The following is a 16,131-nucleotide window of genomic DNA, read 5'->3' as shown; positions in this document are numbered from 1 at the left end:
GTTTATGTCCAGTGATCTTATTTGCCTGATTGGAAACACTTTATAATACTGATCCTTCATTAATGAATAACTACACAGGAACAAATGAGTAATGCATTATTAACACTCTAGTAACTAGTAAAATTAACTATGAACTATTAACCTCAAAAGTTTACAATGACTCCAGTAGTTACTAGAGAGTTATCATGTTTCTCACTTCAGAATACTGATCCAAATAATTAGTGATTCCTTCTGAAGGATTTGGTAATACTTCAGTCATTACTAGTGTGTTACCATGACCTTCGCTTTAGAATTAATTATACATTATGCATCATTCATGTTAATTATGAACCTGTATATAGTAGTTCTTAGTAGTTCTCTGGGAGGAATGAAAAAACAGTTTATTATTTCACTATAGTTAATACAAACCCGATTCCAAAAAAGTTGGGACACTGTACAAATTGTGAATAAAAAAGGAACGCAATGATGTGGAAGTTTCAAATTTCAATATTTTATTCAGAATACAACATAGATGACATATCAAATGTTTAACCCCCAGGGGTCTGAGGATTTTCGGGGCCCTGGAGAAGTTTTGACATTCCCTGACATTTGTGCTTTTTTCAGTTGTTCATAAACATATTAATGGAAAAAGTGTCATTACACTGTATTCAGCACAAACTAGGCTACCATAATATGTGAGGAACATGTATGTACATGTTTGTGTTTTTGAAGGAATAACGTTTATGCGTGGTTATTGAAAAAACAAAAAACTTAAGTCACTGAAATAAAGCCAAAAAATATATATTAAATCTGTGTTCACAAGACTTCTGGGTATTGGAGGTTGTAGACTAGAGTTTTTGCTTCAAAATGATGTAAAAATTATCCTGCATACTCGTTCATTTATAACAATATATTGATTTAGTTTTTGTAAGACACTTTTTGTCAAGAAACACAGTATGCGTGGAGGCGTGAATCATCATGAATAATGGGTGATTTACACCTGAGAAGACAAAAGAATCGCATAAAGAACCTCTAATTACCTGCATATTAATGAGGCCTTTCAGTCAGGTAGGCTGTGAAAAAACCCTCTGTGATCATGTCTCAAGCTCATCATGGTGTATATCAAACATACAAAAAAACAGCAATACTGTGAAATATTATTACAATTTAAAATAATGGTATTCTATTATATACTTTAAAATATAATGTATTTCTGTGATGCAAAGCGTCTGAACATTCATGTTACCTCTATGGCATTTCATATAGTCTTTTAGCTTAAAAACATGCACATTTGGAGAAATATTGATGGATTCTCATGTTTATGTCAATTTTCTATACAGAGGAGTAATATTTATTCAATATTTATTGTCATCACTGTGAACGCTGGATACTGTTTTCAATTCATACTTGCAGCCGGAGGGCGCTCTGTACACCTTTAGTCCACAAATTACTCTAAAGAAGAACAGGACATTCAGGAACTAATGGCATGTCTTCCAGAGATCACTAACCATGGCTTTAACATCCAGATAAACTCTTTTCAAGACAATAAATGCACGATTGAGATGATGTATACATGTATTGCCTCAGAATTTGCGTCTGAATAGCGCTCGCTCCGTGGGCGTGGCCGCATTAGCGGATAATGAGCTGAATCACGGGCGTCTGACATGTGTCTCTTTTCATACAGATTACATAAACACAGAATATTTGTTTTCGATTTGACTTACACGATTTAAAACCTGACATTTCAACTTTTTTTTTTTTTTAGACATAAGTCTCATTTTTGTGTCATTAGTATTCACTAAGTTACAGTTCATTTTCTGAGAACTATCAGATTAAACCTCGTTCAGAAGGAGATGACAGATCACGCATCATGTTAGTTTTCTTTATTTTGCAAAAAGCAAAATTTTTTTGTTTTTACTCTGAGTGTACACAAATAAAAGATATACACCATTAAAATGTGTGGACTAACTCTTAATTATATGTGCAACATTGACGGAGTATTTTGAGTCTCTTTCACACTGGTAAGAAAAAAACCGAGGTGGTATCGCCGGCGTGACCGCCGACACGAGGGAGTTAAGAACGGACAGGGAGTGAAGGGAGTGAGTCCATTATATAGGGAGTGCTGATGAGGAAGTCCAGGTGCAGGTGGTGAGTGCTGATGGGGAGATGATGAGGGAAGTGAGTGCAGGTGTGGAGACAAGAGGATCATGGGAAATGTCCGGGAGACAAGGGAACTGTGACAGTACCTCCGCCCTGGAGACCTCATGCAGGTGCAGGGAGAGGAGCGGACTGGAACGGAGGTCTCCAGGGCGGATCCATGAGCCACGGCGGGTCAGAGGCCGAGGGCGGCCACGGCGGGTCAGAGGCCGAGGGCGGCCACGGCGGGTCAGAGGCCGAGGGCGGCCACGGCGGGTCAGAGGCCGAGGGCGGCCACGGCGGGTCAGAGGCCGAGGGCGGCCACGGCGGGTCAGAGGCCGAGGGCGGCCACGGCGGGTCAGGAGCCTTGGAAACCCCGCCCACATTCTCCCCACCCACGGGTATTAGCCCCCCTCAAAAAAAAAAAATCATTAAGGGGGCTGAGGAGAAACTTAAGGAGTCCAATGAATGGAGTTGATGTGTGGGCAGGAGTGGGCTCGTGGGCGGCGGCAGCAGTTGGAGCCGGCTCGGCGGAGACTGGAGACACTGGCTCGGCGGAGGCTGGAGCGGCTGGCTCGGCGGCGGCGGCTGGAGCAGAGGGCTCGGCTGCTTGAAGAGGGGTCCAGTCCATCCCCTCATACACAATAAGAAGCCCCACTGGTACTCTGTGGGCTCTGCGGAGACTGGAGAGGGCTCCGCGGAGGCTGGAGAGGGAACCGCGGAGGCTGGAGAGGGAACCGCGGAGGCTGGAGAGGGAACCGCGGAGGCTGGAGAGGGAACCGCGGAGGCTGGAGAGTGCTTGGCCTTCTTCCTCTTCCTCCTTTTAGTACGCCCGGACTCTGAGGGTTGTGAGTCCGGCAGGACACAGGTGTAAAGTTCACTGGAGGGGTATGTGGAGGAAGATGGAGACTGACGAACTGGCCAGGCCACCCGTGTCTCTGGAGGAACTGGACGAAATAAGCACAGAATATCTGGAACCTCTTCAACAACGAACTCAGAACCATTTAAATACAAAATCAGATTAATAGTATCGTTTAAGGAAACATAATCGTCAGGTTCATCAAAACGGATTGTGCTCTCGTCCAGTCCGTCCAGAAAAAGGGTGTTTAACCAAGCGTCTGACCAATTTGTTAAACAGGCTAACTCGATAAACTCCTCCACATACCTCTCCAGAGAACATCCGTACTGCAGGAGTCCAATAAGGCGGTCTGCAGCCGACATAGGTGTGGGAGGCATGGGAGAAGCTGGAGCCTCGGAGAGGAGAAACAAACCCATGCTTCGTGGATATCCAGACGTTTTAAGGGTCCGTTCTTCTGTTACGGTTGCTGGGTTGTAGAGATGAGGCGTTCACAGAGATCCACAATTAACAGGTATTTATAAATAACAAAGGAGAAGACACAACCAAACACACGTAGTATAACATTAAGAACGGACAGGGAGTGAAGGGAGTGAGTCCATTATATAGGGAGTGCTGATGAGGAAGTCCAGGTGCAGGTGGTGAGTGCTGATGGGGAGATGATGAGGGAAGTGAGTGTAGGTGTGGAGACAAGAGGATCATGGGAAATGGAGTCCGGGAGACAAGGGAACTGTGACAGGAACAGGATTGGCAAAGAACCTCAAGCTGGGATCCAAACTTGATTCACCAGAGACACAGTAGAGCAATATGTCAGTGATCTAACCACGGGACTATCGGCACTGACGCCCATGTGAATTTAAATGGTGATTAAAAACTGTTGCACTTTTTTAAGTTTTTAATGTAAAAATGTGAAAAAAAAAAAAAAAAAAAAATCAATTTCTTGCAGTTTATTACATGAACTAATAATGAGCCCAGAACAGTGTAGAATGAATGATAGAAAGTGTTCAGTGACCTTACAAAATATTAATAATGACCAAATCAATAATATACAGGATTTTGTCAATAGACTTCAGAAATTTGCATATTATTGTTTAACATGTTTCACAACATGAGGAAGTTGTTGGAAAATACATTTGTGGCTGATCTACAGTCTTCAGGATGAAGATTTAAATAGAGAGAGTCACTTTGCTCCATCTAGATTCAGTGGCAGTGGATCTGGCAGTGATTTCACTCTGACCATCAGTGGAGTCCAGACTGAAGATACAGGAGATTATTACTGTCAGAGTTTACACTGTCCTAGTAGCTGTGTGTTCACACAGTGATAAAGAGTGGTACAAAAACCTCGGTCAGTCAGACGTCACAGTGATGCACTGATACAGCTGAGAGATACTGCAGCTGCTCATTCAACACAATCACACACAACACTGATCACAGACAAACACTAATAACACTAGATCATCTAAATCAACATCAGTCTTATTGAATCTCACGAGTGTCTTACAGATCAACTGTTGATGTGATGATCTCTCAACATAGGATCTTGAGGTTAAGATGATCTTGTGGCCAGGGCCGGATTTATGCATAAGCATTCTAGGCAAGTGCCTATGCTCCCACATCCAGGATAATACATTATTTGTTATTATTGTTGAAAAATTGTTATTATTGTTATTATTTCACTCTAATGCTAAGACTCTAAGACAATTACTTTATAAATTAATACAATTTAAAATGTCGTCACTGTCAGGCAGAAACCTGAATGAGTGCAGAATACACGTAATGTATATTTATATGTGACCCGAGCAGTGGCTGTATAGCTGAGCTATAATAATAGTGACAACGTCACCCTGAGAATTACACCAGAATCATGAATATCATGAAAATCAAGCCAGAATCATCATAATCATCACATGTCCACTAGCAAGTTTATTACGACAATAGTATTAAAAACTCACAAGGTTAAAAAGAACATTTCTCCGTAAATCCGTAATGTGAAGGCTAACACAAGCCAGAAACAACCTCACAGTACTAAAGGTATTTTGTACCTTCCCCTCCAAAACACATATTTATTGTTGTGTTTTGACTTTGAATTTTAATTGTAAGACAGTCAGAATGTAAATCATCATTCTGTAACTCTAGTGTATATTAGTTTGTCTGTTGTAAATCTGTTGTTGTTTGTCTGTTGAGAGATACTGCAGCTGCTGATGGAGGATCACAAACAATGGTGTATTCAAACTTTCAGAAACTTCATTTATTTATTATGATGTACTAAGTAAACATGTGACATTTAATCTTATATCCCTTGCTTGTTCCCCAGGTGAAAAAAAAGTACACTTCCATAATGTACTTAAAGTGCTCTATTTTCTCACACTAATTTTGTACTTAATATACTGAAAATTATTTTTTAGTACTTCTTAAGATAATCTTAAGAACATCTAAGTGTACTCAACTGTTATTTTGAGACACCATGAATATGAACTAAAATGTGCTTTTAACATACTATCTCTTTATTCAAAACATGTATTTAGTTACCGCTTGTAGTACACGTGAACCTATGCAACAACACTTGGCAATAAAGCTGATTCTGACTGTAAACAAACTCTAACAGGAAACGTTTTGGCAAGATTCTCTCATAGTTATGAACAAACATCTTCCAGTAACGTTAATAGAACATTCGTTTAAAGTAATCTGGTCTTTAATAACTTTATTTATATATGATGTTTTTTTTTCTGAAACAGTTTTGTTTGATTTTTAAAGGTTGCTACTTGTTTCAGAACATCAAAAGAACATTTAAAAGTGACGTTCCCATAATGTTTGAAGAATAATAAAATGAAATGTTCTCTTAACATTCACACAACCAAGAAAAAACATTTTTAAAACATTTAAAAAAACTGGACGTTTTTAACGTTCAGAGAATATTTAGAAATAATGTTTTCATAACTTAATGGGAACATTAGCAAAACATTCTTTTTAACATTTTAACATCTTTTTAAAAATTATTCAGTAAGCTGGAATTGTCAAGTGCTTACTTGCAGATGCCAGTGGCACAGGAGTCGAGGAAATTACTCATCATATCCACTCAAAAAGGGTTATTTTGCTATAACCGTTGACCCTTTGGGATTGCCCCGGCCCCTGCATTATTTCAGCAATGGATCAAGTTCTCTTGGGGATTCCAAACACTCACTGCTATCTAGATGACATACCGGTAACAGGACGGGATGATGAGGAACACCTCAAGACACTAGACCAAATACTCACTAGACTGGAGAAATATAGTCTGAAATTGCAGCGTGAAAAATGTGAATTTAATGTGAAGAGTGTCTGGGTCACTTCATCGACGCAGCTGGAATACACAAATCACCAGAAAAGATCAAAGCAATTAAGGAAGCACCTGCACCAACCAGTACGGAAGACGGTTTACCCTCCTTACAGGTCATCAACCTCTAACTGCTATTCTTAGTCCCAACAAGAGCATTCCACCCATGGCAGCAGCCAGAATGCAACGATGGGCTTTGCTATTATCTGCCCATGATTATATCCTTGAGTATAAGAAAGCAGCTTTACATGCCAATGCAGACGGACTGTCATGGCTGTGAATACCAGTGACACACACTGAGAAAATGGACACGGTGGATGTGTTCTATGCTGCCCATGTAGCCACCCTGCCTGTCAGAAGTGCTGAAACTAGGTGTGACACCCTAACGGACCCCACTTTGTCACCTGTGCTGGACATGGTTTCAACTGGACGGTTCCCAAAATCTAAAAAAGTACCCACAGACTTGTTACCTTTTGTGACGCGTCGCCACGAGCTCACAGTCGTTCAAGGATGTTTAATGTGGGGGAGTCGTGTCGTTGTACCTAAAAAAAACTCCGCTACCGAGTGTTAACTGATCTGCATATGAGCCATCCTGGGGTGGTAAGGGTGAAACATCTGGCCCGTAGCTACGTTTGGTGGCCAGGTATTGATGGACAGATCGAGTCTCAGTCCAAATCATGCCAGTCTTGTCAGCGTATCCAAAGTGCCCCCTGTTCTGCACCACTTCACCCATGGATTTGGCCAGCTCATCCTTGGGAAAGGATAAATATGGATTTTGCTGGTCCCTTTGAAGGCCATATGTACTTGATTGTAGTTGATGCGCACTCCAAATAGCCTGAAGTTTCCATTATGGACAGTAAAACCACAAGCAAAACCATTCAGGTCTTACGAGGGCATTTCAGTCATTATGATGTCCCTAATATCATTGTCAGTGACAACACCCTACAGTTATTTGCTGAGGAGTTTTCACTTTTCCTGAAGGCAAATGGGGTGCAACATATCCGTTCTGCGACCTATCACCCCTCTAGTAATGGACAAGCTGAGCGTTTGTCCAAACACTCAAACACACTCTAAAAGCTTCCACAGGATCAGCACCAATCCAACAGAGACTTGATGGATTCCTGTTAACATACAGAAAACTCCACATGCTACTACAAAAGAGCCACCTGCAATGATATTTCTCAATCGCAAGCTAAGAACCCGGCTGGATCTTCTAAAACCTAGTCTCGCCAAAATCGTGAGACAGTCCCAGGATGCTCAGCAGTTACAACACCAAGAACACTCTTGTTGAGAGAATTCATGGATCCTGGTTTGTTCTACAGAAAAAGAGAAAAATGGATACCTGGAGTGGTGATGTCCAGAACGGGACCTGTCTCCTACATCGTCAACGTGGGTGCGGCTGGAACCTGGAAACGTCATGTAGATCAACTACTGAAACAAGGGACTCAGATGGAACCAGAAGTTCCTGCTTATTCTGATAGTTCACAGGCACATCTGCTTCAGGAGAACGCCGGGGAAAAGACTGACAATCTTGTGGATGTGATAACTGACAAATCAGGGACTGGCAACACTGACAAATCACCTTCGGGGACTGTACAAATGAGAAAGGCTATTAAGCATCATCCTAACTGTCTTACTTGGACACCTGACCGTTATCAAGCATCCTAATGTTTATGGATGTTAAAGGAAGAGATTCATATGCAGTAGTTTGAATAAGACGTGCTTGCTAAACTGTGGTTAAAGTTGAATTAAAGAAAAGAAATACCTTGTTGTGTATGATCACTTTTGATTTAAGTTGGGAGGAAATGTTATGTATTTAATGTTAGAAACTGGGTTATCCTGCAATTGTTGTCTTATGCTTTAGATGGCGCTGTGTTATGGCGTATACCTCTCTCACGGAAAGTAAAAGTTGAGTTGTAAGTGCCCTCGGCCTCGGCCTCCATCGTGTTATTGCTATCTATAGCTCCTTAAAGTATAATGATATTCTGATAGACACAACAGCAGCACGCGCTGTTGTAAATCCTGCCCACTTCTTTGCATTGTCACACATGCTTCAGTGCTCTGAGAGTGTTTATAGTGCTGTGAGTTTAACACTTCATGACTGAGAGCAGAACAGAACACAATCTTCATCATCACACAAGACAAAAGAACAACAATGAACACAATCACCTTCTTCATCTGGACTCTCACTCTGTTTATTCAAGGTAAGACTGATAAAAACTGACTCTGGTTTTGGTGTTCTTGTAAAAGTATATGATAGTAGTAGTTTTAAACAATAATTGTTTTTCTTTTCTCTTCTTCAGAATCCAGAGGAGTGACTCTGACTCAACCTGAAGTTAAAACTGTCCAACAGGGTCAAACAGCTACAATAGAGTGTCATATAGATGTAGGAATATTAAGCAGCTACTTAGCCTGGTATCAGCAGAAACCTGGAGAAGCTCCTAAACTCCTGATTTATTATATAAACAGACGTTATACTGGAACTCCATCTAGATTCAGTGGCAGTGGATCTGGCAGTGATTTCACTCTGACCATCAGTGGAGTCCAGACTGAAGATACAGGAGATTATTACTGTCAGAGTTTACACAGTGGTCCAGTGTTCACACAGTGATAAAGAGTGGTACAAAAACCTCGGTCAGTCAGACGTCACAGTGATGCACTGATACAGCTGAGAGATACTGCAGCTGCTGATGGAGGATCACAAACAGCACAATGGTGAATCAAACCTTTCAGAAACTTTATTTATTATGATGTGTTTAATAAACATGTAACATACAATCTTATATCCCTTATACTAAACTGGACTAAAATCTGGAGAAAATGTGAGTGGTGCTCGTACCTGCAAAACTTTACACTACAATATTATCTGTATTATTTACTGTAGGAAAGTCAATCCCTTTAATTGGACTTCCATACTTCACCACTAGAGGGTCACATGTCTTTAACATAACTGAGATCTACACACCTTTCCTTTAAGACTGTGGCTGCATCCAAAATCACATTCTTCACATTCTCTATATAGTAGGTCAAAAACAGTATGTTACAACAGAAGTATGTCTGAATTCACAGTCTGAATGTTTCTCTGATAAAGTCTGTATGGTGTCCTGGTGGCCTGTAAACAGTAGCCAGCACAAATGTCAAACAGGATCGTACGCTAGACAACGTTACATAAAGCACCATCACTTCGAATTATTTATATTTGAAAGACTTCTGAGTAATACTAAAGATAATGACAACATGGCAGATGTAGTACGTCCAGATTACATTCATACACACTCATACTATACAGAACATACTTTTTTAGCAATCGTGAAGTAATTGATCAAAATAAGTGCTTACTGAAGAGAGTATGTGATTCAGATTAAGATTACTTTATCACACTACATGATATTTGTGGAAGTGTCAGTGAATTTCACATGATGGTTGATTGTTTATTATTCATTTATGTTTATGATGGGAAATGTTTAATATCTGTAACAGTTTAACAGAAGGATTGTTCATATTTGTGTCTAATTTACATAATTTGTCATTGTTTCAGACCACACTCACCCTCATTCATTCATACAAACACAACTGCTCACAGACGTGACCTGTTTTCTGAATCCAGCGTATCATTAATAGTTTTGTGGATTGAACTCTTGGAGCTCTTACTCTCTAACCGAGTCAAGGACGATCTCAGCAGTCCAGAGGCTTCAGACACTGACAGTGTTTCATTATAAACTGATGAACATGAACAAACCTCATCTCTCCATTAGTCCAACTCTTCTGACTCATTTCAGAGAATAAAGTGTGGACAGTGAAACTCATATTTGATCATCAGGTGATTCTGTTCCTCTCAGAATAGAGCAGCTCCATCAGCAGATGTTCAGCGTCCTCACAGGAGCTTCATGTTACTGAAATCCACTGCTTCTCTTGTTTCTGGAGATACACTGGGAAAGTTCAGATAAGACCTTGTTATTACTAAAAGGAAAAAAATAAATAAACCCATTTCACCACAAGTCTGATGTTGAAGAAACAGTCGTGTCTGACTCAAATAATTACTGGAGATCAGGTTATAAATGGAGATGAAGCAGTCGCAGGTTTAGTGTTTGTTAACAGCGGGGTTTGTCGCCCACATTACAGTAAGGATGTGTTTGTTTCTGCTAGATGCAGTTGTGTTTTACCACAATGAATGTTTATCTGTTTCATATCCTCTTCTTTCTTTTTCTTCTTTTCTTCCTTTTTCTTCTCTTGTCCCTCGTAATACACACCAAAGTTCAGGAAAACCTGCATGATCCCAAAGTGACTGTGGAAATTACTGAAGCACATCTGATAAAAACCTGCTGAGATACACATGATCATTCATTCGTTCATTTATTCATTCAACTTTTTTTTTTTTTTTGTAATTTTTGGAGTTTGAAAGTGTGACTTTTAATATGATACTTTGATATTAATTAATTTAGTATAATTTTTCCTTTAATGTTTCATTAAAAAGAAAACACACATTAACAACATTAATTTTTCATTTCTGTGTGAATTATTCTCTGTCTGGGATTCACTGCATGGTCCACATGAAATCCACTTCGAGTTCTAGAAACAGATGATTTTTCTGTTCATAACGTGGGCAGCAGATGTACTAAAACACGTATCAAGGTGAGACTCACCAGTCTCCTCGACACTGAAGACAAACTGACCACTTTCATCGTCAGCTGTGCCGATTATTAATCCGCTCGGAGCATTAACAATCACAGACAGATGTCTATCAAGGGCCACACAGTCACCAGCTGGACCTGAACACACACATACTGAGCTGAAACATTCAAACCATTCAAGTTCATACTAATATTTAAATGCAGAACAATGTCTTTCCATGAAGTGTAAGTAGAAGCTCTCACCATAGTGAGCAAAGTGCCAGAAGCACTGGAGATCTCCGGCACACAGCATGATGACAAAGTCATACTGATCCACTGCCCAGAAGAGCTATAATTATTATTATTATTATTATTATTTACAATAAAGCTGCTAATTTACATTTAATAGTGATGTATTGTTTTTTAAACATCCTGTTTTAAATATTGAATTAAAACATGTCAATAAAGATGACCAAAGTTATAATGATTCTCATATTTTACCTTTTCGATTTAAAGGACATTTCACTATCAAGGACCACACCACATCCATGAATGTTGGAGAATTATTTACTGAAGAAAGTTAGGGATGAATAGGGAGAGGATGAAGGGGAAGGGGATGATAGTCAGGTTGATCTGAGTGATTAGGACCCCCGATACAACCTGGAAAGGAAGAGAAGAGGGGATGATAAGGATTGTTGAATGGATAAGAGAGAGGGAGGGGAAGGGAGGGTTCAAGAGAACAAGACAAACAGTACTGTAGGATTTGAGAAGTCAGGTGATTGTTTGAGGTGCGGCCCCGCTCCTGAACCTCAGCTAACTAGTTAACTCCCTTAAAGTTCATAGATATTTGTAACACAGTTCATTGTTGTGGGAAGAAGGAGGGTGGGAACCGGCAAACGTTCAACATTACTTTAATACAAAATAAACAAATACAAAACGAAAGTAAAATGGCGGCAGTCCCTCGCGGGCGACACAATCTTCATCATCACACAAGACAAAAGAACAACAATGAACAAAATCACCTTCTTCATCTGGACTCTCACACTGTTTGCTCAAGGTTTGTGTAATACAGTTTCTTTCTTCTTCTTTTTTTTAACAGTGATTTTTAATTCTTTTAAAATGTCAGATATCATTTTCATTCGTTTTCTTTCAGAGTGTAGAGGACAGTACACTGTAACTCAGAGTCCATCAATAACAGCAGCTCAACCAGGACAAGAAGTCAGAATAAACTGTAAAACCAGCAGTGCAGTGTGGGGTGGTAGTTACTTACACTGGTACTTACAGAAACCTGGAGAAGCTCCTAAACTCCTCATATATGATGCAACAAGCCGTAATACTGGAACTCCATCTAGATTCAGTGGCAGTGGATCTGGCAGTGATTTCACTCTGACCATCAGTGGAGTCCAGACTGAAGATACAGGAGATTATTACTGTCAGAGTTGGCACTGGCCGGGCAGCACTAGGGTGTTCACACAGTGATAAAGAGTGGTACAAAAACCTCGGTCAGTCAGACGTCACAGTGATGCACTGATACAGCTGAGAGATACTGCAGCTGCTGATGGAGGATCACAAACAACACAATGGTGTATCAAACCTTTCAGAAACATTATTTATTTATTTTGATGTACTAAGCATGTAACATAATCTTTATATTATATAAATGTTAGTGGTGCTTGGTCCTGCAAAACTACAATGTAATCTAACTGCAGGAAAGTCCGTCACTTTAACTGCACTTCCATGCTTCATCACTAGATGGCGTGTCTGTTACATAACTGAGTTCCCTATCTGTCAGTCACTTTGACGTTGTGTCGATGTGATGACACTAGTGTAGTGTTTCTCAACCTTTTTTACTCGATGGCCTCCTCCTTCACCAGATCAATACTGCAGTGCCCCCCTAAGATGCCTGACGTTTCCTCTTATACTGAACTTCCACAGCAAAGAGAGAAAAGTGTTTGTATTTAAGCCTTTTTATGTCAAAACGACCTCTGCTTCCCCGTCGACATACAGCATGAGCACAAATGCTTAAAGGGGAAACAATAAATCTTCCTATGGTGTCCCAGTAATTGTTCCTGATTAAACCACTGAAAATACAACATTACATACAAGTTTTGCTTAAATTAACTCAATTATAGAATTGTTTCTTTATTTCTCTATGGCATGGTGTCGCCCTCAGGCAACATAAAAGGTTTTTGGGCTTCACAGCGGATCTATATATGACGCGTCTGTTCAATGAAATGAGGGGCTGAAGTGGGTGCAGCCGTTTCGGTATATACACATTTCATGATGGATATATTATCAGGGACCCCCAAGGGTTAAATAAAACAAACAAAACAAGCCCTATAATTTAATAAAATAACACATATTATGAAGACACTTCATATTTAATGGTATTAGATGATTTGATAGTTGCATTTAATTGATTACAACTTCAATAAAACATTTGCATTTTGCATTTCAACTCTTAAAGCGCTGCAGGACTAGCCTACAGCAAACACTGAACCAGACTATTAAATGTTGAGCAAGGGATCTCATTGGCTGCAGGATCAGCAGAGACCAATCAGCCTGAGTCAATTGGTATTGATGTGATTGCTTACAGACTGCATGTAAAGGACCGATCGAAGCCTGTGCCATCTTCAGTTTCATGACTGAACTAGATTTCTGACATGACAGTTCTTGGAGAGTTTGTCATGGTAATGAATATGACAATGTTAATGTGTTTGGTCTGCTGCTGTTGATTATATCTGCTGTAGAGTACAGAACTTTCCACTGCCAAAACACACACAACATGCTGCTGCTGTACGAGCAAACATGAATCACCCCATAGCAGATCTGGACAGGTGGAGCTGGGGGAGGTGGAGGGTTTCTGAAAGTACACTGCACTGCTACAGCAAACAATAGACAAGTGTTTGAATGTTGAGCAGCAAGATCATTGACTACTGATACAGCAGGAATCATTCAGTTGTGTCCTGTAGAGAATGATGTGTAAATGTGTATGTCTGACTCTGTATATTTACTGTTACTGTGCTTTGCTGATGTAAAGCCTTTCTTTTAACCCTGTCAGTAAAACTATTGGACTCTGAATGTATATCGTCCTGATCTCTCTTCTGTCTTTTGCATTCAGAGGGTGTTTTACATGAGCGGCACATGCTTCACTGCTCTGAATGTGTTTATAGCTCTATGAACTGAACATGACATGATCAAGAGCTCTTCTTCATCAACCAACAAACATGACTTTCAGCTGCAGCTGCTCATACAACACAATCACACACAACACTGATCACAGACAAACACTAATAACACTAGATCATTATCAACATCAATCTTGTGTTTATGAAGAGAATGAGTCAGTGTTTAATATGATCATCATGTTTTAGGTGTAATATATGATCCCTGTCAATCAAACTGAACAGACTGAATTCAGTCACTCATCACCACATTTTCAGCAGAAGTGAAACTGGTGTGTTCCAGTCCAGATTATGTGACCAATCAAACAGTGAGACTGAAAAGCCCATTTGCATTGTCAGGGTGGAGTGATTCTGATCCTCTCAGAATAGAGCAGCTCTGTCTCCAGAGACCATGTTCAAACCCCAAGAGCTTTATTTGACATTTACTGCTACATCAAGCTGGTGAAAAGCACCTGCATGTTCATCTGTTAGTTGAATGATGTTGTCAGACACAAAGTGAACTTGTTGAGAAGCTTTATTGAATGTTACAGCAGATTGAAAGATCACACAGTGCTTTGACACGCCAGCTCTCTTTCAGTATTGAGTTGTAAATCACTACAGCTGCAGCACTAGACTCATGTGAATCCTGCCTGACACAGGACACTCAGATATGGCTCATCTTCAGGAGAGAAACATCAGCACTCAGAGCTCTTGTGGAACGAGACCTCATGAGGAGCTCCATCATGTGTTACTCTGCAGACGTACACCTCTCCCTTTTCCCAGCGTGCTTTGCTGAGGGTCAGGACGCTACTGCGGCTGTAGCGGCCGTCCCGCTGGCTCTCTGCGCTGGTCACGACCCCCTCGGTGACCTCTGACCCGTCCAGTGTCCAGCTCACCAGCGCCCCCTGTGGAGAGTAAGAGCTGAGCAGGCAGAGCAGTGCGGCTGAGTCTCCAGAGATCTGCAGAGAAGAGGGCGGCAGCAGAGACACTGAGGGCTTCACTGTGGGACCAGCTGCAGGAGACAAACACAACACATTCACAAACACAAAGAAAACACACTGTTTCACTCACAGCATTTCAACAGCAGCAAAAATCACGACAATCTGATCCTTCATGTCATTCAACATCACTAGAGCTCATATAATATACAATATACAAACTACACAATCACTGTATACATTTAAATCAAACCCCAGAAATGAAACTCAATATACTGAGACACTGACTGCTTTAATTCCAGCAGTTTTAAACTCTGAACATAAAGTTCTTAAATTTTACTTGAGATACTTGAGATATTCAGCTCAAAATGTAACTCAATTTCAAACGGAATTAAAACAACTGAATCATACATATATTTTGTTTGTATTAAAAAACACTGAATAACAAGCACAACATGTGAAAAGAAATTCAGTTTCATTGACTGAAATACAGAAAGTAGCAACATTTACAATCTGATGCCAGATCTCTTTTTTTCCCCCATGATATCTACAATAAAAGATGAACTATATGAACACAGTCTAGAAATAAATGAAGGAGAATTAAACTAGTAATAAACTGATTCAACTCATAGTGAGACTCATTATGGAAAAATATTTAGATTTTTTTGAAAGGAATAATGTTGTTCTTCTGAATGAATAAACATGACAATATCATTGTTTTAGATTTAATAATTATAAAACAATATCAGTAAGACTTAAAGCCTTCATACACAGTACTGTAACGATGGGTCGACAGAATGTGGATCCATTTGCAGCTAGTTTATTAAAAGTACTTACAGAGTAGACAGGGCAAAGGCAGAGGCATAAACAGTAACAGGCAATGGTCGGGGCAGGCGGCAGACAAACAGAGTCAGGGTACAGGCAAGGATCAGGGCAGGCAGCAAACAATCACAGTCCAGGAAACAGGCAAAGATCAGGGTAGGCAGCAAAGGGTCGCAGGGAATAAACAGTCCAATCGGTAACAGATAAACAGTCCACAGAAAAACGCTCAGAAATGATCACCTCGGCAAATCAAGACTTCGCAATGAGGTGGTGTGTGTGTAAGTCCTTTATAGTCCAGGTAGTGTGCTAAGCT

General features: G+C 40.3%; 1 long non-coding RNA gene and 2 gene segments (V, D, J or C); 2 read left to right on the top strand and 1 right to left on the bottom strand.

Annotated features, from left to right (window-relative positions):
* LOC127506802 (immunoglobulin kappa light chain-like) overlaps positions 1–16,131 on the top strand; it is a 339,850-nt gene that overhangs the window by 81,123 nt on the left and 242,596 nt on the right.
* On the top strand, positions 9,006–10,616 carry LOC127506958 (uncharacterized). The gene is made up of 2 exons (XR_007928193.1): positions 9,006–9,305; positions 9,823–10,616. It is a non-coding gene; the product is annotated as an uncharacterized LOC127506958 (long non-coding RNA).
* On the bottom strand, positions 14,576–16,040 carry LOC127506757 (immunoglobulin lambda constant 7-like). The segment is given in 2 exon segments: positions 14,576–15,070; positions 15,834–16,040. Coding segments are annotated over 2 exon segments (345 nt in total).

This window comes from Ctenopharyngodon idella, chromosome 24 (assembly GCF_019924925.1).
Source record: "Ctenopharyngodon idella isolate HZGC_01 chromosome 24, HZGC01, whole genome shotgun sequence".
NCBI lineage: Eukaryota > Metazoa > Chordata > Actinopteri > Cypriniformes > Xenocyprididae > Ctenopharyngodon > Ctenopharyngodon idella.
Note: the sequence above shows the minus strand (reverse complement) of the source record. Positions and strands in the feature narration are given on the sequence as shown.